Genomic DNA, 23,897 nt, shown 5'->3' on the forward strand with positions numbered 1-23,897 from the left:
CAATCCCTATATGTGTGGACCTACTTTTCATATAGTTTTTCATTGAAAATTTTATATATAGTATTTCTATTTTTTTATACCTGTTTTATAAAAAATAAATGTTTACATGTTTATATCACTTACTGCCTGATCCTTCCCCTGATTCAGAGTCCGGGTTAACGGCCGGGGAGGGTTGGTAGGGGATCTCTGTGAGGGTGATGAAGAGATCCTGGCTGTCAGGGAAAGCGGTATTGTGTTCGCTGTCGCCTGCGCCGTCCTCCACAGACCGTTCCTCATCTTCCACATCGGCGAACATCGAGGAGGAACTGTCCAGGTTCACTATGCCATCCACTGAGTCCACGGTCACTGGTGGGGCAGTGGTGGCAGACCCACCTAGAATGGCATGCAGTGCCTGGTAGAAGCGGCATGTCTGCGGCAGGGCTCCGGAGCGTCCGTTTGCCGCTCTGACTTTTTGGTAGCCTTGTCTCAGGTCCTTGATTTTCACGCGGCACTGCATTGCATCCCGGCTGTATCCTTTCTCTATCATTGCTTTGGAGACCTTCTCGAAGGTCTTTGCATTCCGCTTGCTGGAGCGCAGCTCCGACAACACAGACTCCTCGCCCCACACACCGATCAGATCCAGGACTTCCCGGTCTGTCCATGCTGGGGACCTCTTTCTATTCTTGGATTGGCCGGACTCCTCTGCTGGAGAGCTCTGCATCGTTGCAGGTGCTGCGGAGCTCGCCCCGATGTCCAGCCAGGACGTCAGATTCAAAGTGCCCAGACAGGAAAATGAATTCAAATTTTCCCGGGTCATTTCCTGTGTGGCTGGTCAGAGAATCCAAGCTCCGACTGCTGTCCAGAGCGTCAACAGAGTGGTGCACTGTGGGATAGCTCCCGGAGCTACTAAGTTCGATTTGCATCCACACCTAGCCTAATTCGAGCTAGCCATGTCGAATTTAGCGTTACTCCACCTGTCGGGGTGGAGTACCAAATTCGAACTAAAGAGCCCTCTAGTTCGAATTAAATGGCTTCCTGGTGTGGACGGTTGAGCGGTTAGTTCGAATTAACGCTGCTAAATTTGAATTAAAGTCCTAGTGTAGACCATGCCTTAGTAAGGCTTCATGAGCCATGGGAGTAAGGGATATGCTGGGTCTCCCAGGATCACTGTGAGCATAGCTATCCACAGTGCACTGCTCTCTCTGTCAGTGCAAGAGCACCAACTGTGGATGCTCTCTGGTAAATAGAAGCAGCATTGTGTGAGAATGCACAAGCGATGTAATTATACCGTTTTTGATTGTTGGCGTAACTTGCGTTGACAAAACTCTGTAGTGTAGACAAGGCCTCTGTGTGGTTCATTGGTTTGGAGACTTATAATTTCATATGATCCCTTTTTAAAGGCAGGAAGGAAAACTTTGAGAGAGGGATCGTGGATAGATGGGAGACAATATGAAAGATAAAGGCATTGAAAGGATATGTATCTGAGGCTGGAAGGCCATAAACAAGTGTAAAAAGTATATGAGAACTGATGTTTCAGGGAAGTGCCAATCACTGAGCTCTAGTTTAAAAGTATCTATGTTTAGGTCTGGGAAAATATGTATTTATTGTATGATTTGATTAATAATAAAGGTTCTTATTACAAAACTTATCTAGAGGGACATATGAGAGTTTGGATGCACACACTGTAGGCTAATATACAGACAATATTGATACAACTTGTAGTAGTTTGTGAGAAAGAAACCCATCCTATTTAGAATAACATAATTCAACACCCAATCAACTAAAACCCAACATGGCATTTTCTGCACTCAGACCATTTTATCATCCTCTTCAGAGAAGTTACCCCGATGTAACAAAATGGTGAGAGTACTCCACAGGAACGGTTCAAAACACAATGGCTCTGATTCAGGAAAGTAAGCTGATTCCCTATTTAGACAGGGCACTGAAAGTTAAACATGTTCTTAAGTGCGTTTCCAAATTGGGGCCAAAAATAGTATGCCGTTGTTTTTGACTTTTAGGATAGAACACGGTAGCATTTTTATTCTAGGGCAAATATTAGTACAATCCTATCATGTCAATAGTTCCCTTTACCCCTTGAAGACTATGTAATAGGATAAGAAGTATGCACATACAAGCTGAGCTGTTAAGGGGCTGTTGCTCATTTGTAAGGTTTGATTGCATCTAGAAATCAACATTTAGCTCAGAAGTGCTTTGGTTTGATAAGGTTAACTTATTTCCTGGGAGTGATCAAGTGTTAAATAAGCACTGTGACTATGAATGGAGTTCAGGTAATGGCACACCCATAAATAGATTTTCAGATTCACGGAGGAATGAATGGTGAATTCTTTCTGAAGTTTCTTTGAGCACAGAGGACCAAAACCTTTTAGTCTCCAGCACCAGCGACCTAGCAATTAAATAAATATCCTCTGAGAACATCTAAGATAAGCTGGCAAAATGTAAACATTTGGATTTGTGTAATACTGTTTAATGAATGGAGTATCTGCTCACAGTTCCCTACTGCATCTAAGCTGTGCTTGGTTGTAGTGAAGAGTGGTGGCCAGAGGGATCTGGTTGTGACTCCCTGATTCAGGGCTTCCTCGTCTTCTCATAAATTAGAGCAGAAAGGCATCTTGTTCTAATGCTGCTGGCATTGCTGGTGTAAGGTCCCTTATGCCAGTGGAGAACTGGGTATAACAGTAGAATCCACGTCTGCCACACCCCCAACATTTTTCTTCAGCAAGCCCATCCCTACCTGCTCCCTCTTCTGTTTTTTTATGTCAGCATGAGACGGCAACTGGTGTATGAAGGTGCTATGCAACTCTGGCATCTCTATGCCAGCAGAGATTCCCTCTGCACATGGGGAATTCTCCACTTATTCAGCAAAAAGTGACCTTGAACTGGAGAATCTGGCCCTTTGAGTCTATCACAAGAAGATTTTCTGTATGTGCTAGCCCAAGGACATTTTCAAAGCTCTTTGCATGGAAACTAATTCTAAGACATTTTATTTCTAGAGGATTTCAACTTCAGAGTTGATTCCCAGACAAACTTCATTAAAAGGATACTGTCAGTTTAGAAACTGTGGAAGTTCTTTTATGACCATAGTTACTAGTAGCACCAAGATTACTGTAATTGAAGAATTAGACTAAAAGAGTGGTGCCTCTCTGTCTTTGTTTCCAGTTTGTTTACTTCGTGCACTGGATGACAGTTTGAGTACACAGTTTGTTTCCCTTTTTCATCTGTACGGTCAATCAGTCAGTTTATCTCCACTGGAGTTTATGTAGCTCATTCACACAGCAACAGAGGAGAGAGAAACTTTTTAACAACAAACAAAAATAAAGGTAAGGCCACAAAACTGATAAAGGAACTGAGAGAACTTTCAAACTACTTCTAACTCCTTTTTTTAAATTGACTATGAACTCAACCTGAGATCTGAAAATTGACATAATCACCAATAATATACTGTACTTTGAACTTGACTGACACTTTTGTTGATGGTGCATGAAGCAGAATACAATCCGGGATGCTGTTCTCTAGCAATATTGGCTCTGCATTACTAATAGGAGTGAAAATTTATTTTTAAGACATTTCAAAACAATGACTCAGAGCAGATATAGTATGAACTTTTTACATAGCCCTTGTTTCTTGCTACAAACATAACTGAATGCACAAACACCTTTCATAGTTTGGAAAAAAGTGGGGGAAAGGAGGGTGTTTGTAATTGACAAGAATGATTGGAATTTATTGTAGACATAGCCAGTGCCGAGCTGCCAAAATATTAACAACCGGTTCCCTATAAATAGTTCTGATTTAAGGGGGGGAGTGGGGGAGGGGCCGGGGCAGGGGGAGACATACTCGTAGGGCCGGGGGCCCCTGCAGGGCCTGGGGCAAATTGCTCCACTTGCCCCCCCGGCAGCCCTAGAGCTTGCAGCCCCCTCCCCCTTTACCTTTCCCGCAGCTCAAAGCAGCAGGACAACTCCGGAGCTCAGCTGAGCTGCCCAGCTGATGCCAGCGGCTGGCCACGCTGCAGCTGGGGAAGGGCCGGGGGAGCCTCAGCCTCCCCAGCTGGGAATCCTGGGAGCAACAGGATGGTCCGGCCCACGGACCGGAGTTCTTTGCCCATCCCCTGGCCCTTTAACAACCGGTTCTCCACGGAGGTCTAATTTTAGCAACCGGTTCTTGGGAACCTGTGGGAACCAGCTCCAGCTCACCACTGGACATAGCCAAGATTCTAAAATTTTTCAGTCCAGTGTGAAACACCTCAAAGGGCACTGTTTTTTATGAAGTGCTGAGCATTGCTCTCAAGAAAACAGGCCCTTTTAAGGTGTCTCAGGTTGAGGTAAAATCACTAGCTGCTTTTTAAAATCTTGGCTTGCATCCTTAAACGTCACCTCTCTTTCCTTTAATATTTCCATGCTGTACTTCCGAAGGAGAATGTTTCAAGTACTTATGCATCTTTCTATCAGATCTCAGTCTCAGGGCATAGGTGCTGACTCCGTGGGAGCTCAGGGGCTGGAGTGGGGGCAGGAAGAGGCGAGGTGGGAGCTGGGGGAAGGGGTGGAATGGGGGTGGGGCCTGGGGTGGAGCAGGAGTCAAGCACCCCCCAGGAAATCACCAAGTCATCACCTCTGTCTCAGTGGTTTAGCAGTATCTGTGTCCTGCTGTTGCTGCACAATAGTAGTGTACATTTCTGTGTTTGCATCATCAAAGTGATTAAATAGCACCTATGGAAGGGTCTAATCCTTGATTTTGGTTAATTATGATTTTGTCCCTTGTTTCTCAGAAAACATTTATTCTTCTTTGAGTGATGGTCCCTATTGTATTCCAGCGAGGGTTATGCATGCATGCTATATGCTCAGAGTCAGAGAATTTGAAAGTGGTATCTGTTGCTCCTTGCCTGAGCCCTGGCTCGTCTTGTGCTTTTGTCAGAGAAAGGGCGGGGCAGGCAGACTGCATCCGCAGTTCCTTCTCACTGCCGGGTGGTCTGGGTCAGAACTTTCAGTCTCCTCGTCACTGACACACTTTGAAATAAGACAGTGTACATAGTTTGCCAGTTTTTAGGCTAGTTTTACCAGTTTATTTTACTTTTATTGTAGTTTTAGTACTTGGTCTAGACAGATTTGGGTTTTTTGTTTTGTTTGTTTTCTTTGCCAATCCCTCCCTTCTCCCCTGTACTGGCATGCGGGTATTGGACTATGCCCCAGACTCCGGGCTTCAAACTCTGTGCCTCTTGCCTGTGTTCCTTCTTGGTCAGCGACGAACACCAACACTGTCTGTTCTGCTTGGGAGAAGCTCCCATGTGTCCAGGTGCAGTATTTGCCTATCCTTCCCTTCTACCTCTGGAAGCGCCTCATGGAGCTTGCCTCGAGACCTCACTTGGACCCAGGCCAGGGAACCCCCACATACATTGGACTGAATCAGTGAGGAGCGTGTCTCCTGCTACCATGTCCAAATCCGGTGCTGTCGGAACCACCCTCACAGACCCCATAGCGGGGCCTAGTCATGAGGTAAGGAAGCATACCCATAAGAATGGGACTAAGTCTGCCTCAAAATCGAAGAAAGTGAACACTCCTTCCGTGAGTTCGAGATGTGGTGACAGATCACGTGCTCAGTCCCAGAGACATGAGAAGAAGTCACACAAGCAATGGAATCTGGTGGTTCTGAGCACTGCTCCATTGGTATTATTATCACTGGCATCCCAAAATATGTGGGATCGTCCTGTTCCAGGAAAGTCCACGGCGCCAGCACTGATACCCAGGAGGAGAAGGTGCCTCTTACAGCGGGGCGATCTGGAGCCAGAGCCGCGTCCCAGGATGTGTTTGCCATGCCAAACCTGGAGTCACCCATCTATCAGGCCTCTCCACTTCTAGAGAGAGAATTTCTCTGCCACAGGATATGCCTGAGGTATGAGATCCCTCACCATCCACTCTGATAATTTATGCCCTTCCACAGTCTCTAAAGGTACTGCCTTTGGAACATGAGTCAATCTTTTCCTTCTCTGATGAATCAGAACCGGGAGAAGAACTGACCATGTCTGATCACCACTATGCACCTTCACGGAGACTGCCACGTCCATGGCAGCATCTACCACCTCAACCATCTCTGAGCCATTGGTACCCCATGCTGTGGGGACACCACAACCTCCCTGGGATCCAGCCTATTGGCCATACTGAGGAATCTTGTCCCTGTACCTCCCCCTTCTTGGAACCAGCCCAGTCCACAAGGAAATCTTCACCTGCCTCCCCATAAGGGATCCTATAGTAGAGGAAGAAACCCTTAGTCTGGTCCTGACAGTGCCTCCACAACCAGCTAGATTTCCCTCCTTATCTTTGGATGAAGTGATAGAACAGGGTTCTACTCGCTTATTTACTGATACCCAAGAAAACAGGCACATGGAGACCAATCCTCGATCTTCGGCACCTTAATCGCTTCTTTCACAAGCTCAAGTTTCATACGGTCATGCCGGCAGTGATTATCCTGTCGACAGAGAAAGGCATGTGGTTTATGGCTCTCAATATGAAGGATGCTTATTTTCACATGGATATCCATGGAACCCACTGACATTTCCTCAGATTCACAATGGGCGCCAGCTATTTCCAGTACAGAGTGCTCTGTGCTCATCTTTGGCATAGCCGCTGCTCCCCAGGTCTTCACCAAGGTGTTTTCCATCGTAGCAGCTTATGTCAGATATTATGGTGTCCTCGTGTTTTCTTGTCTCAACAATTTGCCTCTAACTATGCTGTCCAGGCAAGAAGCCCATGCATCAACCTCCATGTTGCTCAACCTTATTTTGTCACTCAGAGTCAACGTTGAAATCTATCCTAGACCCCCCATAGTCTCTGGACTTCATAAGGGCTACCATCAGTTTGGACATGGCATGAACCTATTTAGCAACAGACCGGTTTTAGGCATTATATTTTTGGCATAATTCATTTATCATTTGTGACAACCTTTAATCTTTAAACCAATCAGCCAGCTGCACAACACAGTTGGGTGGATCTTTCTGGTAGAGGATTTACAGAATAAATAGGTTTTCAGTGCCACTTTTTTTTGGTTAAGAATGGTCTCCATAGATCCGTATATTACTATCAGATCTTGAAAGTGGTCCCATTAGATTCTATTCCCTTCTGCTGCACCTATTACTATTATTGTTTTAAATAAACCAGTCTCCACGAGGTAGGGGGAAACAGAGATAAAAAGGTGTAATTTATTTACAAAGTCTAACACTACTGCTATAAACAAATATACAAAATAGAATACAAAATAGAAATTGAACCAAGCTTCAAATCATGTCAGAAAATAATAAAAGAGATAACACGTAAGGACAGACAGGGAAAGCAAACTAAAGTAAACATTTCCCTAACTAAAATTATGAACAAGGTTTTTCTGACTCACTGCTCTCAGTGGTGAGAACTGGAGATGCCTATGTAACCTCAGCAGTCAAACCCCAGTCTGACCTGCTGTTTGCTCCTCAGGAGGACTTGCTGAGCCTGTAAGCAAAATATTCAACCTTTATTCTACTCACTGGATGAGTTTGGACAAAGCCTCTACACAGCCCTTCCTTAACCAACACAGGGAACTCCTAACATATGCATCCTGTCCTTCCAAATGAAATCAACAGGGGACTCATGCGCCAGAGGGCAGAATTTAGCCCTTAATGGTCAAGTATTAAAAGTTTTTTTTTGTTTCAGGTAATGCTGTCCTGTCAACTTTTTTAATGCTTGGATATTTACTGTCTCAGCAGACATTCCCCCCCTCCCCCCGCACACTTCAAATACATGTGCTTATATAACAATTTATGTCCAATGATTTAGAAATGTAAATGAGAAAAGCCTCACAACACCTCTGTGAGGTATTATCCCCTTTCAGTAGAGAGGTATATGCCGGTTAGGTAACTTAAGGTTACACCAGAAGTCTGTAACAGAGCTGGAAAATTAACCCAGATTTTTTGACTCCTAGTTCTGCACTGTAATTGTGGGGTCATCCTTCCTTCCCTACTTGCCAAAGTGCACAGGACAGGAAATTAATGGAACAGATAGTTACATAGCTGTGGCTTGTTAATCATATTGGTGTGCAGACTGAATATTTTTATGTTAAATGCTTTCCTTATATCATTGATTCTTGTCCTTTGTTTGACATCCCTTGGTACCTGATGTCTAATTTAGGGTCTGGTCTTGCAAACAGTTGGGCACATGAGTAACCTGAGTGTTTGCAGGCCCCCTCTTAGGTCCCTTGTCCAAAGAGATTAGTCTATCTTTCTAATTGTCCCTTAGGCCCCATGCATTGTTATGGTGCTGTAGAATAATAATAATTTCTATAGTAAGAATCTCATTTCAGGGAAGTACAAGACTAACCATGCCAGCCTTTTTGTACCACTTGCTACCTTATGTGCTCCTGCTTCCACAGCAAGCACCCATCTCAAACAGTGTGAAGTGATCTGACTTCTTTTTTTCCTATCGCCCCTGCCAGTTACCTTATTGTTGAAGAGACCAATTTGAAGTCCTGTTCTGCTGGATAAAGAAAACCTGTTCAGTTATACAGTAGTCAGACGTAACAATAGCTCTTAGAGGGGGTTTGCTATTACTTTTTCTCATCCTTGATCCTGCAAAGATAGTGTGTTTATTAAAATAAAAAAGAGAGAGAGAGAGAGAGAGAAGTGGAAGAAAAAAGGAAAAGAAAGAAAATGAAAAAAGAGAGGGGAAAAAATTAGTGGGATGAGCAACAACAGCTAAAATGCATTTATGTCTAAACTAGTGAGGCAATCGACTCCCTTGCTGCATGAAACTGTTAGATGAGGTGATATGTTTGCATGAGTGTGTGGAGAAGAACCTGAAATCATAACAATAATATTAATTGAATTTAAGTGTTGTCATCTTCATTTAAATATAAAAATGTAGTGTTCTCCCTCCCTCATCCACTCAGCAGACAAAACAAATTAATGCCAGTAGAGGCATTCATTTAACCTTTTAAGCATTTAACCTTTGGCCTCATTTAAGGGATTCCTAAAAGTGAAGTGTTGTTGTACTGTTGAAATCAAGTGACCTACAGCTCAAGGACCGTAGCAGTCTCTTGTGTTTAGCCAAAATGTGAGTTAGTCCGTTGTTAAAATTACAGATGACCAACAGTGGTTCCATATATATCTTATTTAACTGTTATTGAAGTTAAGGCCTTGCCATATTTTTTAGCAGATTTAGTAAGTTTTATTCTCTTATCCGTTAGAAAAGTGATTTTTTAAAATTTCCATAAAGAAATAAAAACATTCTGCTTATCCTTTTTGAATAAGACATGCAATATAAAGTTACCTTAATTGACATGTTGGGGGAAAAATATCTTCTCCCAATGTACATGTAATTTTATTGTTGAAACATACCTGTTGTAAGAGCTGAAGCAATATTTAGCCTCATTATGTCCAGAATTTTCCTTTTGCATTTTAGTACTTGTCACAAAAATGAAACAAGATGGTGCTCTCAGAGATACAAAATGGTGGGTGAACCTTTTACTAGAGCAAATGTTTGGCCCAATCCTACTTGTGTCAAAATAAATGGGAGTTTTATTGATTTTCACATTTTATACTTTGTTTTCCATCATTCCAAATATAATATTTTGTGAAATGTGCTTTTGTGTCCATGTAGGTTTGTTTAAAAGACTACAGCTAATTTTAAAGGATCATCAGCATCAACTGAAGTGGCCAATCTTGTTGAAGTAATAAAATTATACAACAGCACAGTAGTTGTAGACGTCTGTGGAATGTACATTTGTTGTGCGATCTGCACATAAGATTACAGTGCATCAAAATATTTTTTATATTACCCATTTAGTTATCTTGTCTATTCCCAATTTCTTTTTAAAACCACCCACATCAACTTGCTAGAACTGCATCAAAGATATTAGAGCCCGCTGGGAAAAAAACGAGGCTTCCAGGTAATAAAAATTGAATCTAAGGGCCATAAACCTAGGTCTAAGGTCTGGGCATATAACCACCAGTGTGGTCAATGGGAGCTAGGTAATGTGAGTTTAGAGTGGTACATGGACTTCAGCTGCAGGATCCTGTAGAAGTCCATTTTTTAGATGAAGTCAAGTGTGGATAAGGTGTGGGGGTAGTCGTGTTGAGTGTACAGTAAAATGGTGTATGTCAGAGGATAAAGGTCCAATATCCAAACTATATTTATGAGGGAGAAATAAGGACACTGTTGTATATGTTTATTAAGGGGTATGTTAACAATCTCTGCACCTCTGACTTTCAAATGCACACAATTTGACAATAGTAAAACTGCTATTGTCTGAAGTGGGAGTAGAATTGGGCTTCTAGTTGGCAGCTGGTCTCTTGGCTGTTTCTAAGGGGCACAAGGTTGGCTAAACAAAATTTGAACGGCTCAAGAAAAAATGTTGTGTTTACTTCTTTCCCAAGTGCTAGATAAGTGTTTGATTCTGCAAGGTACTGAGCATCTTACCCCCATTGTCTTCACATGATCAGGCCTTAAGTTACAATATAAACATTCAAAGAAAAAGTGCCTATGTGACTTCAATATTACAAAATGTGTCTGTACCTAACATATAGTGTTTTGGATACCAAACTTTTTAAAACATCATACATGTTGTAGTTCTTCATATTGTTTAATTACATCAGTCAATATTGTTTTCATTGAACGTATCTTTGGTGTGATATGTTAGTGACATTTTCAAAACAATCTCTTTGCAGCCACAATTTTGCAGTTTTTGTGTGCACCAACTCCCTAAATCTGCACATCCACAATACATTGTGGTAGTTAAACCTCACTCACATTTGCATGTGTAAATTTGGTTAATTGTACATGGGGGAAAAATATTCAGGCACAAATTTAGTAGCCAAGTTGAAAATGTTTGGACAGAAACTTTACTAAATTATCACCCTAAAATTATTTTATGGAAAATAATCTTTTCTTCACTGGGGCAGAAATCTGTTATAACACTTTAATAGTATATGGGACTTTAATTATCTCGTGCTTCCCATTTTGTGTAGAAATCACAAACTGTATTTTGTTCTCTTTCAGTCGAAGAGGGTGAATCTTCAGATTTTGCTTTGAACTGGGACTCATCAGTGACTCAATCAGGTAAATGTTCTAGGTTTTTCTGATTGCAAAGGCTGCCAGAAAGCAGCCAGGCATTTTACAGAAACTGTATTTTGTGTCACATTCCTGTCTCAAATCCAAGACTACCCACTGCAACACAATTTTTATATCAGTTCCATATGGTCAATAAAATCTATTACATACAGAGACTAATATACTCTTATCCTCAAGAGAGCCATTCTTTCTTCTTGTGGGCACATAGAAATGGGTTGTGATTTCTCCAGTATAACTGCTTTGAAGTTTTCTGCAATGGCACTGTTGCACATTCACTCCAATCTAATTACATAAAAACTACTCTAATAGGAATTTTAAACTTCAGTCTCAATTGGAACGTGTGTGTTGCTCTTCTTGGAAGAAATTACAAAGCATTCTTAGACCAGGTGAACATAAGTTTGGAAAGATCTAATATATTTACCAGTGTCTATGTAAACCTGATATGTGTCCAGAACCTGTTAACCTATATTACATTGAACATTTGAATAAAAAGGGGATCAGAAAGTAAAGTAGATTAAGCAAGTTAGGATGTCAGATTAGTCTAGGTGTATGGTTGGTGGCAAGTTATTTACTCAGTCTGATGTATGTAATGCTATTTTGATTTGAAGTACATATTTTGCCTGTGTAATATGTATGGAATTCTCAGAATACAAATTTGTATATAATTTATTTTGATTTTAAGGTGATAAAATGGTTAACATTAACTCTACTTCAATACTGTCTTAATATAGAAACATATTATGGTATTATAGCAGTGGTAGACCACGAGAATTCACAATCTAAATAGATGCTGAACAGTAATATGAATGGTAATAAATCCCCATTCAGTGTGGATATTATAAGAATCACTGGGAAACAAGTTCACAAGGGATTTTTCTCACCATAGTCAGTATTTGGCTGGTCTTTAAGACAAATTTGTCTTTGCCACGGTACTTGTGGCATTCCATTTTGTACAAAACATAGTGTATGTTGTTCTGGGTACAGCATCTTCTCCACTATGGCTGCTTTGAACGATTTGTATTTTCACTGTTCTTTGATAGCAAATATTCTTGCTGCTGAAAACCCCTGACTGTGATGCAGAAGGCCCCTTTGTGCCTGGAGCTAACAGTGCATGAAAAGAGCACTCTCAGTCTTTCTTGCTTGACCTTAGTCTCAAACAGCAGTGGAGTGGAGTAACCAATGTTATCTATCAAAAATCCTGAATTATATTAAATATAACACAAGGCTGAGGCACAAAAAATATATCTATATACGTCACTAGGATGGAGTGCATTTGGGTTTTCTGGATGAGGTTAGTGAATATATTGGAGGTATTAGAAGAGCTTGTGAAAGAGTTTTCACAAATTAGCTGCTTCTGCTCCCATTTTCTCACAGAGCTGAGATAATGAGCAACAGGGTATCCTGTTACTAGTTGAAAATACGAGTAATTCTAACTCTAGACCCTTGGAATGATATATTACTATTGTGTGTGTGATCTACTTTACATCTAATTTAAGGAAATGCATGTTGACACACTTCGTAGAGGTGAATTTTAATCTTCTGAACCTTTATATTGGATAGGGTACAAAACATGAGGCTGCAGACTGGAATAAGGCTGAAGAGCTATACAGAAAAAAACATTAAGAAGCCATAATATATAGTGGTGTAATACTGTGGAGTTACTCACTGTTGTGTGGTGTGCCTCCAAAGCTATATTCAGTAACTGAAACCAGTCCCTTAGTCCCAGTGTGCAAGACTTTCATTATGTTCTTTTATGATCTTCCTGTTTGCATTAACTCTAGTAGTGTGATGTAGAACTTCAATAAAGGGGGAAAAACATGCTTCAGCTTCTCATTTCATGCCCCTACTTTCTCTAGCCCAAATCAACAATATACCTTTTCCCCTTGAAAACACCAAAAACTGGACTTGTTAAGGGTGAACCATTTGCTAGATGTTTTAAATTAACATATTCCTCACTCTTCTTCTCAAGTGTTTTGCACATCTCCGTGTGGATGCAAACAGATCCACTGTGACTTCTGTGGAATTATCTTCTGGCTTGTGTGCACAAACTCTGTCTTTCTCTGAGCTAATGAAGCTTCTTAGGCCAGGTCTGTAGTAGTAACTTTAGCTACTACAGCAATGTTGGTTAGATGTGTGACCTTTTTTACAGAATTTCTGTACCAGCAAAAGTTCAATTAGACCATTACACTGGCCTAAAAACGCCTTTGCTGATATAGCTTACTTTGCTCTCCGAACCAGTATAAGCTAAAACAGCACTTTTTTGCTGGTATAAGCTGTGTCTGCACTAGGAGGGTATACTTGTACTGACGCGTTTTTAGTGCAGACCTGGCCTTATTTAGTTGCATAGCAGGACACTTACATTGCAAGCCTTAAACTAAGTTCTGTTTCTAATGATGGCTTCCCCATACAACAATAAAGTATGTTGTTGCCTAAGCAGAAACAACCCAGCCTCTCTTGGTTAGATTTGCATAGAAAATGGATTTTTAAAAAATAAATCTTAATTTGTAAAAAAAAAATAAAAAAAAATATGGTTAATGTTATTGAAATACTAGGGTTGAAGAGGCATTTTCAAAGCAGTAACTAGTCAACTAGAATTTTTTCGGTTCTTCCAAAAAATTAATTTTCAAACATATTTTATTGTAGAGTATAATCAGTTATCTGAACCGCAGTTAACAAAATCTCTCTGTCATGCCAATGCTGAATATGTCCCCTGAGGTTTGACTGAAGCTCTAGTTGTACACAGTATTTAAACTGTGCTGAAGCAGACTCCTTGTTCAGCTGAGAGCTGCAGAGTTTACAAGCTCCAGTCCTGTGGCATTATCATCTCTGCAAGGCAGGAAATGCAGAGCCAGTGAACTTTCCACAACTGTAAGAGCTAGCTGAGTAGGTTTGAAAGCATGTGATTGTTGACTTCAGTGTTTGCTGGACTGGCTCTCCTGATTATTGTATTTTGTAAATTAGAAGTATTTTGGAAGGATGGAAATAGAACTCTTGTTGAGGTGTTGTAGCTTTCAAAGTACCACAAATGCTAGAACTTTGTTAATGTGGCTACTTCAGTTTTTCAAAAAATACCACTTCACTGTCAAAGTTTCAATGAGGTTCTGAACAATGGAGGATGCTTACAAATAATTGATTTGCAGGCGATATTTAATGCAACATGTGGAGATTTATCAATGTGCATGTTGTCAATGGAATTCATGTGGCCATGTTTTTATGAATCACATTGATTATTTACTGCAAGGATTTTGTCTTTTTAGTTCAGTTGGTTGTCTTTTCTTTATGTAAAATTTTAACCTCTACCTAGACTGGTGATTAAAAGCTCTTCTCCCAGTTATCTGTCCAGTTGAAAGGTTTTACAGAAGTCCAAGCCTTCTTATTATTGGGGAGTCAGTTCAGCTTCTTTAAACGTGATTTGAACTAGTTTTGTAAATGACAGTTTTCTATCATAATTTAAACTGTATGTATTAATTTGGAGAATCAATAGAACACATTATAAGTAAGCTAAGAAGAGTTATTTTTATATTTTTATGATTTCAGTGTATAATATCAGTGTTTATTTTTAGGCACTTTTAAGATTTTTTTAATTTATTTATTTATTTTCAATTATGCAAAATCATGGACTTCAAACATTTTTTTCCCAATTTTTATGGATTAAAATTTTCACAGTTGTGAGAAATTATTGGGGGTGTTGACAATTATTTAATGATCGTAGACACTGAGATTCAAAAAGTTAAAGCTTTACAACCGTTAAAACACAAATTGTTAAGATCACGTCTTAAAATATACAAAATAAAACATCCTTAAATCAAACTCTAATAAATTCTTAAACCACATTTTTCTTTCTTCATCTCTCTGTACATTTCAGTTATTATAGATGGAAGTATTCTTCGTCAGTTTGTGTGTGTACTGTGAAATCGATGTTTACTGTTATTTACTGATAAAAATCTAATCCTTCCTAGCCTAATTATGAGAGAGAGGTTGCTCTGATGATATGAAAAAATAATCTCTTGGTATTAGTCTGTGATCTAGCAAAGGGTATATGTACGTTTCCCGGTTCTTCAATTTTGTATACTTGCTTTTGAACTTAAATTTTAAGAACAAGAATCTTTTTTTCTTTTTTTCTTTCTGAATCTTAGGGACTTAGTTAGCAGATCAGTAATGTTTTGTTGTTTAACAGACAGTTATGTGTTATGTCCCAGAGGACAAGAGAGGTAGAATGCTCATTCACTCTGCTTCTCTCTGTTAACAGTGACTGCCACACTTGCAAGCTTGCACTGCTGCCCCCACATCTAACACAGAAAGCATCTCAGATATAGGGTAGGTTGGGCAGGGTTTCCAGTGGGAGGACAGAGAAGCATCAAGAGCTCTGGTTTGCCAAAGAGTTTTCTGTTTCTTCTAAGCGAAGAGGAAAATAAGATTTAATATTTGTCTGGATAGCCCATTGCTTTGCAGTCCTGTATTACTATTGTAATACATCACTGGAGCATTATCTAGAGGAGCAACAAGGGACAGTTTAAAGAAGTAAAAAATCTTACCAAATATATAGAGAATCTAAGGCATTTTTAAAGAGGTATAAAAAGCATTTTTATATGGGGTTTGCTTGGGAATTTCTCATTAGCTAGACTGAGGAGGCCTTGAGGGAGCCAAGCTTAATTGTCTGGGGCAACGAGAGTAAGATTCTGTGTTCTTCCCAGGAACTCAGTGAACTAGAAGGCTTGCACTTTTTGTCAGTTCCTTAGATACATGTAACTCCAGACTGCCTTTTTGCTACTTAAACACAAAAGTAGGGTTCAATAACCTTTGGGTTGTGACACAAACTGAGAAGTTGGGGAAACACAAAATGATGTTCCAGTAGCACAAATAAGGGATGGGATGTGAGCTGAACTATTACACTTGGAAATTGGTGGTGTGTGTAGGGGGTCATTATAATACAGTGTTCATTGGATACGTTTACAGAAGTGTCATTTCAGAATTTGTTTGCTTTAGGACAGTGTGCCATCAGTGCCAATAAAAAAGTCAAAATGTTAAAAATACTGTGTCATAAACCAGTCATGCTGGAATAAACCCCTTGAAATGAAATAGTGTGACTGGCAGGGATGGCGCTAGGCAGTTATTACATTAATTTCTAAATAGGGTGACCAGACAGCAAATGTGAAAAATCAGGACAGGAGGTGAGGGGTAATAGGCGCCTCTATAAGAAAAAGACCCCAAAATTGGGACTGTCCCTATAAAATCGGGACATCTGGTCACCCTATTTCTAAAGCACTCATTGCTGTATTCACTGGGTGTTGGCCTGTGTAGGTGCAGTAGTTCAGCACATACATTAAGCTTTATACTGTTTTCAACTTGTGTATCAATTATTGTCTCTCTCTTGTGTCTTCCTTCTTCCTTCCCAAATCCTCTCAAATCACACTGCTTGTTCAGTCTTTCTGCACTCAAGTTGCAGGCAGGCATTATTTTTCTCTCCACATCTACATGCAGGATTTGGGGGTTCTAGTCTCCCCTTATTTCATTGGATGAGGTACTCTTCTCCATCAGCTTCTGAGCTGTTGGTGGTTCAGAATCTGTAGGTTTTCAGGCTATTCTGCTGCAGTGGTCACTGGTTTGGGAGTTGAAGAAGAGGTGGCAATGGGAAGATGAAAAAGGAGAAGAGGATAGCACCGAGGATGTGTTTGTGCTGCTTCCTCTGCTGTATTGGCCTTGGCAGATGCTGTTGTACCATCTAGTCCCATGGCTAGGCATAAAGAAGGCACATGAACTCTGAAATGAACTATGTGTATGTATGTATATGGCAACTTTTATATGATATACCTCTGAAAGTGGTTTATAAAGGAAGTTCTCACAGAGCTGTCACTATGTCGGGGCATACACTGCAGTAGTAGCGGTTAGAGTGCTCCACATGGAGAGCCAGTTGACCTGTTATAATAATGGAAGAAGAAAGCTTTTTGGACCCGCTGCTCCCTCTGTCCTTGTACTGTGTCTATAGTTCTGCTGGCAGTCACTCAACACAAGGATTTGGTGCTGTGCCAGCACCAGGGTTCTTCCACATGCTGGTTTTGTACACTGTGCTACTTCCTTTTTTAATTGCCTTTTTAAAAAGTTTTTTTGCTGGAAAAAAAGGTAAAATTAGCAGATTTTGTTTTGAGAGACTAACCTCAAAATACACTTCTTTTTCCCTCCTGTATCCTTGTGCAGTGCCTCCCAAATATTTTGATTCGTAACTCTCACTTCAACTGTTGCAGAAGATAAACGTCTTTCCATTACTTGAGTCTAACTCGGCACTGTCAAATACATTAAAATGGGCGGGTACTTTTAAGGGGGGATATATTACTTTCTGTTTTTCTTGTTATCTTTGAAGCTTCTTTACCTATTTGTTTCTTCCTTTTCCATTTGCCAAACTTTGCTTTGTTTCTTTACACTCCCAGCCCTCGGACTACCTGAGTTTCCAGTGGAGAATAAGCTAACATGGCATTGTATCGTTTACATACTCTGCTGTGGGAATACGTTCAAATTTCTGTTGCAAAAAGAGCATTAGAGAAGAAAGCACTGGTTTTCTTTGTAAATGTAGCAAGGACTTACCCAGTCTGGCATTAGGTCCTGACACTGCCCCAGTTAATCAGACATTACATTGCAAGTGTGTTCGCAGTAACTTTCCTCTTTTGGGAGTCTGATTTATTCATTTAAAGTTCAATGCAACCCATATTTCCCCCCCAGCCCTCCTAGCTAGCTCACACTCACAGGGTTCTTAGTCTGAACCCTACTTAGACTTTCCTCCAAGTAGTTCCTGTTCCCTGCAGGTCTCTCTCTCAGATCTTTTACCTAGCGGCTCTGGAGAGTTACTCAGCCTAGGCCTCCTTACTGGCCCTTTTCTGACTGTTCTTAGTCCAGTGGTTCTTAGGCCTCATTCCTAGATCTACTTTCTCATGCGTGTCTCCTCGGACCAAATTTATATTCTACAAGTAAGGCCCATTCTTAGTCACATGCTCCCCATCACATGGCCTGGGTATTCATTCCTTCCATGTGGGGAGGTGGGTTAAACCTGGCACAGATGAGGTTGAGCCCCCAAACCTTTAATAGGCCAGCTCACCCCGTGACGTGAAAACAGTGTTTTTTGTTTTGTTTTGTTTTTAGGTAGTAGTTATTGCTTTATTTAACTTTTAAGTGGTAGAATGCAAAATAATTCCTGGATATGTTCCCTCCATATCAGAACAATTTTAAGGTAAGTTGAGTGAGCATTAAAAACCTCCAGAAACTCTGAAATCACCCCTCCCCAGGGCTGCAGCCAAACTAAGGCATCTCTATTAAAAATGACAATTTCGTTAGTAAATCAAGATGAATAAGATTCTGGCTAAAATTTCTGGCTAAAATTTTGGCCTGAGGGATTGTAAAATCTGATCCATCCAGACACAGCAGGTGCTCTTCAAGAAATGGAAGGCTTGAGAACTTTATTGATGGAGTGTGGAACATTGTTAATATTGTGATAACCTCTTCTTGGATTCAGAGGCCTTTGATTATATAAGTGAAAAATACTGGAGCAGAGGCTTGAGGTGTGGGGGGTGAAGGCTCTGGCTGGAGGTGAGGGCTCTGTGGTGCGGCCGGAGATGAGGGGTTTGGAGTGCGGAAGGGGGCTCAGGGCTGGGGCAGAAGGTTAGAGTGCGGGGAGGGGGGGAGGTGAGGGCTCTGTCTGGAGGTGCGGGCTCTGGGTGGGGCCTCGGATGAGGGGTCTGGGGTGCAGGCTGCCCTGGAACTGTGGCAGGGAGAGAGGGCTCCCTGCTGTAGCAGCCCCACAGCCGGGGGAGAGGTGCCTCTCCCTGCTGCAGCAGCTCTGAGGCTGGGGGAGAGGCGTCTCCCTGCCGCAACCCTGCACGCCCTAAGCTCCCCACCCATCCCTATTCCCCACCTCACCCTAAATCTCTCTCCTTTCCAGGCCCCAGGGGTTGCGCGCCTGCATGGCTTTCCTCATCAGGTGTGCCGCCCTTGATGGGCTCCTGTGCAGCCGCACAAGTGCGCACCTTAGAGGGAACACAGGAGGAGACGCACATCCACCCAACACTAATCCTGTAGAGTTCGTTCTGGAAAGATAGTATTACTGTATTACCTTTCTGTCCCTGTACCCACAGTGGCAGCTGCCCCCTGTGGGAATCCTGTCAGCGTGTCCCTGGGGGTACAGGCCTCTGAGTGGATGGCCCACGTCTTCTGCTGATCATCTACCCTGTGATGATCTGGGGAGTGGAGGAGGGCTGGATTGGCCAAATAGCCTATTCTGCACCACCTGCCATTGGAACCGTTATAGAGAAAACGTCTTGAGGAAGATCATGTGACTTTTCCCTTTTCCTTTTGCCTCCTGCTTTCCTGAGAAGGCCGCCTCTCAATTTGGAAGTTGGGTCCCAGATCCAGCTAAGCTTATTTGTCACAATTACTAACTGTCATCCTGCTTCCCATCTTTCTGACCCCATTGGGTATGTCTATACTGCAATTAAACACCTGAGGCTAGCCTGTGTCAGCTGATTTGGGCTTGGGCTACAGGGCTGTTTAATTGCAGTGTAGATGTTTTGTGCTCTGGGACCCTTTCCCTCATGGGGTCGCAAAGCCTGAGCCTCCGCCTGAGCCTGAACATCTACACTGCAATTAAACTGCCCTATAGCCTGAGCCCCATAAACCCAAGTTGGCTGACATGGGCCAGCCGCTGGTGTTTAATTGCAGGGTAGACATACATGTTGAGGGTTTGTCTAAATGGAAACTTGGGGCATGTCTATCCTACCGCCTTAAGTCGACCATTATTAGGTCCTGTTTCTACACTACCTGTTTCCTGTTGGTGGTGTGCATCCTCACCAGAAGTGCTTCCATTGATTGAAGTGGGGTGGGTGGGGGCTGACTGCCCTCCATGCAGCTCCCTGCCAAGAGCCCAGCTGCCTCCCCACCCCGGCTCTTGGCTCCATGCTCCTAGTTGGGAGAGGGGGCCAGCCAACCGGGCTTCTCGCCTCCCTGCTTGGAGCAGGGGATGGCAGCTGCCTGGGCTTCTCACCTCTCTGAGTGAGGTTCGAGAAATTAACAAGCCGGCCAACAGCCAGTGTAAGTAATGCAGTATCTACGCAGACACTGTGTTGCCCTAACTACACCGACATAAGTCCTACGCCTCTCGTGGTGGTGGAGTTAATATGTTGGTGTAGTAGGGCACTTACATCAGCGGGACAAGGCTGTAGTGTGCACGCTGACATGATTAGGTTGATTAATGTGCCTTATATCGACCTAACTATGTAGTGTAGACCAGATCTTTCTGTGCAGCAAATTGGGATGTGGATCTACAGCACTCTAGTCTGGACCCTGCTGCTGCTGCTTGCTAAAAGATCCATAGTGGGCTTTGACATACTGCTGTTTTGAAACTGCGTCCACATGGGAACTTAGTGCGTGGAAGGTTAGTGCTCTGTACTTTCACATCCTGGCTTGCCATGGACTAAGTCTCTGTGTAGACAAGCCTTAAGTATATAAAGAGGTTAATACTTGATTCCCTAAAGGACTAATAGCATTTTTTGTTTTGGATACTTTGTTTGTTTTTTATTGCTGAGGTTTCTTTCATAGTTTCGGTATAATATAATAATACTGTATATCCTCTCAGAAGAGGAAATGCTTTTGAGTCACCTTTTGTTGCTATACTGTGGAAAATTTAAGTTTTATCTTTATCTTTTATTTTACATATATCTAATTTATTGTAAAACAAAAAGGTAATTGTGACTGTACATCCTCACAGGGGTGTTGTGAGGATAAATACATGAAACATTTTGAGGTGCTCAGATACTGTAGTAATGGGGGCCATATAAGTATAAAAATTTTGAGGGCCAGTTATATTCTAAAAAGTGGCAATTAAAAATATCCTAATCCCTTCCCATTGTACTGCAATCTGTACGTGCTCCTAAGGAAACTTTGCCTTTGTCTGTAAGGAAAATTACTTCCTGTGAATGAAATTCAGTTCATAGCTATACAAGCCCCGCAGAAATCAGAATGTTTCTTTGAACAACTAAGTTGTTAGCTGGAGTGACAGAAGATCCCATGCGTTCTGTGTTCTGTTTGACTGACATCCTGTGGCCGTATCACTTTAAGGAAAAGGAGAACTATAAAAAATTAAATTCTTCCAGAAGCAGTTCCTTCAGAAGCCATTGCCGTGCGCTGTGTAATGCTGCTTTGACACACACATCTGTCATGGAAACAGATGTTGCCCTATAAATCTGCTCAGATGTCTCTGGTGGTGTGATGCTATAGGTATTCTCATTTTGTTTAGGAAGGGAATCTCCTACAAGAATGAACAATCTGATGTGTGCACAGCATGTGTGTCAGTATTTAAATTACACGCACACACCTGTGTGTGTATCACCTGTTTGAGTATTATGGCATTATCTGGAAAATACTTATTATTAAAAATGTTAATTGGGAAGATTATAGCCACAGCATTTAGGAAGCAAACTAATTTCCTAGGGAAGAGAGGGAGGGAAATAAAAGATAATTTAAAAATCAGTTGTCAAGGTGAATCACGCTTCCCTCCTTTTTAAAAATAATTTTATTTGAAAGCAAAGTCACAAATCTACTTAAATAAAGCCAAAGAAACATGGTGCATTCTTAACACTGTCATGCCACTCAGTGGTTAAGGACAGTTCCCCATAAATGGCACTGCTGACATCTGCAGTAGTGTAGACTTCTGGGAACCAACAAATTGAACTATAATGCACTGCATTGTATTGCATATCTCTGTACTATCAGAGATAATTGACATTCTTTCTAAGTTATATACAATAATACAGTGTATTATCCATGTCTGAGACTAGATCAAATCTAGCATATCTCAGTGAGGTCTTTTGGGTTGAACTCAACTGAAGTCCATTTATTATAGTAGTGTGTGCTACTGTTCTTAACTACTGTGATTAAGAGTAAGGTGGTGTTCCCATTATCAAGTCTATTGTTGGAGGCATCTCCTTATAAAAAAAATTGCCATCTGAACTGAAACATTATGCACACGGTGTCACCCTAGCAGTGAATTCTTTCACCACATTTAGGGGAAAAACCTTTTTGGGGGTGGGTCTATTATCATTTTGAGTTTTCCTGCTCTCCTCATTCCAAATGTATTTTTTCAAAGTCATATTTGCCCACCAGGTAGGCCCAGTGCATGTCAGCAAGGCACTAAGTTAAGGGTGCTGTGACATCCTCAGGGCCCTTTGTTTTTGGTTTTTATTTTGTTTAGAATTTCCCAGGAGTTTATCAATATTTATTTCAAAAAATTAAAAGAAAAAAAACCCCTGCTAAATATTGATACAAAATGTTAACTTGTTTGGGTTTTTTGGGGGGTAAATATAGGGGTTAATATTGGAGGATGGGAAAACAGATAGGAGAAATAGAGAAAAGTAAGAGTATTGAAAGTGAAAGCATTTTAATGCTCTGGTGTATTTCATGAGCTATAGGTCAACAGTAGGTACATATATGCATGTGTGCATATTCTGCTACATTGTCTTACTTTAACAGCCTGTCATTTACACTTAAATGTGTTTATCTGAATAATAAATTAGTCTATCTAATGTATTATATTTTCTTAACATAATCAAGTATTTCCATATACTTGAGCAGTCCAAAATTGGGGTGAAAATCTATTTTTTTTTTAAAAAAGCTTTTGTAAAAGCAGGGAATATTTTGGTAAAAATTGGCAAAAACTGACAACAAAGGCCCTTAGACATCCTTCATTCTGAATTTCCAGTTACACAGAGGTAGAGCCATATGCATGCATTTTATTCTTCATGGACTCCAGCTATTGTTTTCTTAGCTCTGCTGAACAATGAAATGGCTGTCAATGCAGTATTGAAATAATTTGTGCCTTGTATGGTTTGCAGCACATACATACCAAAACTTGCATTCCATTTCTCAAAATTGTGTTTTAACTGCTGGGAGTGGATGTCTTGTTTACCTTTACCTTTTCAATTCCTTGTCTCTTCAGAGATGAGTCTTCCAAACCTCAGAATCCTGGGCTTTCATCTGCTGTATTTTTTCTGTTTTCATTTCCTTTCTCTCAAAGGCCTTGTTTTATCAAAATCCCCATTCCAGCAGGGTTTTTGTTCCTTCTGGGTTAGGTGTTGCCATATCTGCTAGAGCAGGGGGTCTCAAACTTCATTGCACTGCGACTCCCTTCTGACAACAAAAATAACGACACGACCCCAGCAGGGAGGACTGAAGTCTGAGCCTGCCGAGCCCTGCTGCCCCAGGTGGGGGAGCCAAAGCCAAAACCTGACCCCCACTGCCCCAGGTGGGGGAGCCAAAGCCCGAGCCCCACCGCCCTGAACAGGGGGCTCAAAGCAGAAGCCTAAGGGCTTCAGCCCCAGGCAGGAGGCCTGTAACCTGAGCCCTGCCGCTTCGGCTTCGGACCCAGGCGGTGGGGCTCTGGCTTCGGCTTTGGCCCTGGGCCCCAGCAAATCTCAACCATTAAAATGGGGTTGCAACCCACTTTGGAGTCCTGACCCACAGTTTGAGAACCGCTGTGCTAGAGGGATTTGCCAGAGGTAGACAAGAGGCACTGCCTTCTCATCTTCTTTATGCTGACTGCAGTTTGTTTCTGTGGTTTTTCCTTTTATGCTGCTTTGTCACTTTCCTGCTGCCCAAGCAAAAGAATGTATTAAGATGAAAATTTTCTGTGTTTTTTAGATCAAAATTAGATCTAATGTTTAGAATGGCCCAAGGGGGTAGAACTAGCAGTAATGGGATGAAATAAAGCAAAGGAAATCTTAGGCTGAATATCAGGAAACATTTTCCAATAGTGAGATCAAATAGAGTATGGGATAATCTCCT

The 23,897-nt window shown here is 41.5% G+C and overlaps 1 protein-coding gene across 8 annotated transcripts in view; it reads left to right on the forward strand.

Moving 5' to 3' along the window:
* The window catches only part of ZNF423 (zinc finger protein 423), a 408,575-nt gene that overhangs the window by 147,170 nt on the left and 237,508 nt on the right, over nt 1-23,897 (forward strand). For 7 of the 8 annotated variants that reach the window (XM_044986847.1, XM_044986839.1, XM_044986840.1 and 4 more), the window contains one exon: nt 11,007-11,066. The exons of the other annotated variant lie outside the window; for it this stretch is intronic. In XM_044986847.1, the coding sequence (XP_044842782.1) occupies nt 11,007-11,066 (60 nt within the window). Of the gene's footprint in view, nt 1-11,006; nt 11,067-23,897 lie in introns of those variants that run through there. 8 annotated transcript variants of the gene reach the window in all.

The sequence above is a fragment of the Mauremys mutica genome, chromosome 14 (assembly GCF_020497125.1).
Source record: "Mauremys mutica isolate MM-2020 ecotype Southern chromosome 14, ASM2049712v1, whole genome shotgun sequence".
Classification (NCBI taxonomy): domain Eukaryota; kingdom Metazoa; phylum Chordata; order Testudines; family Geoemydidae; genus Mauremys; species Mauremys mutica.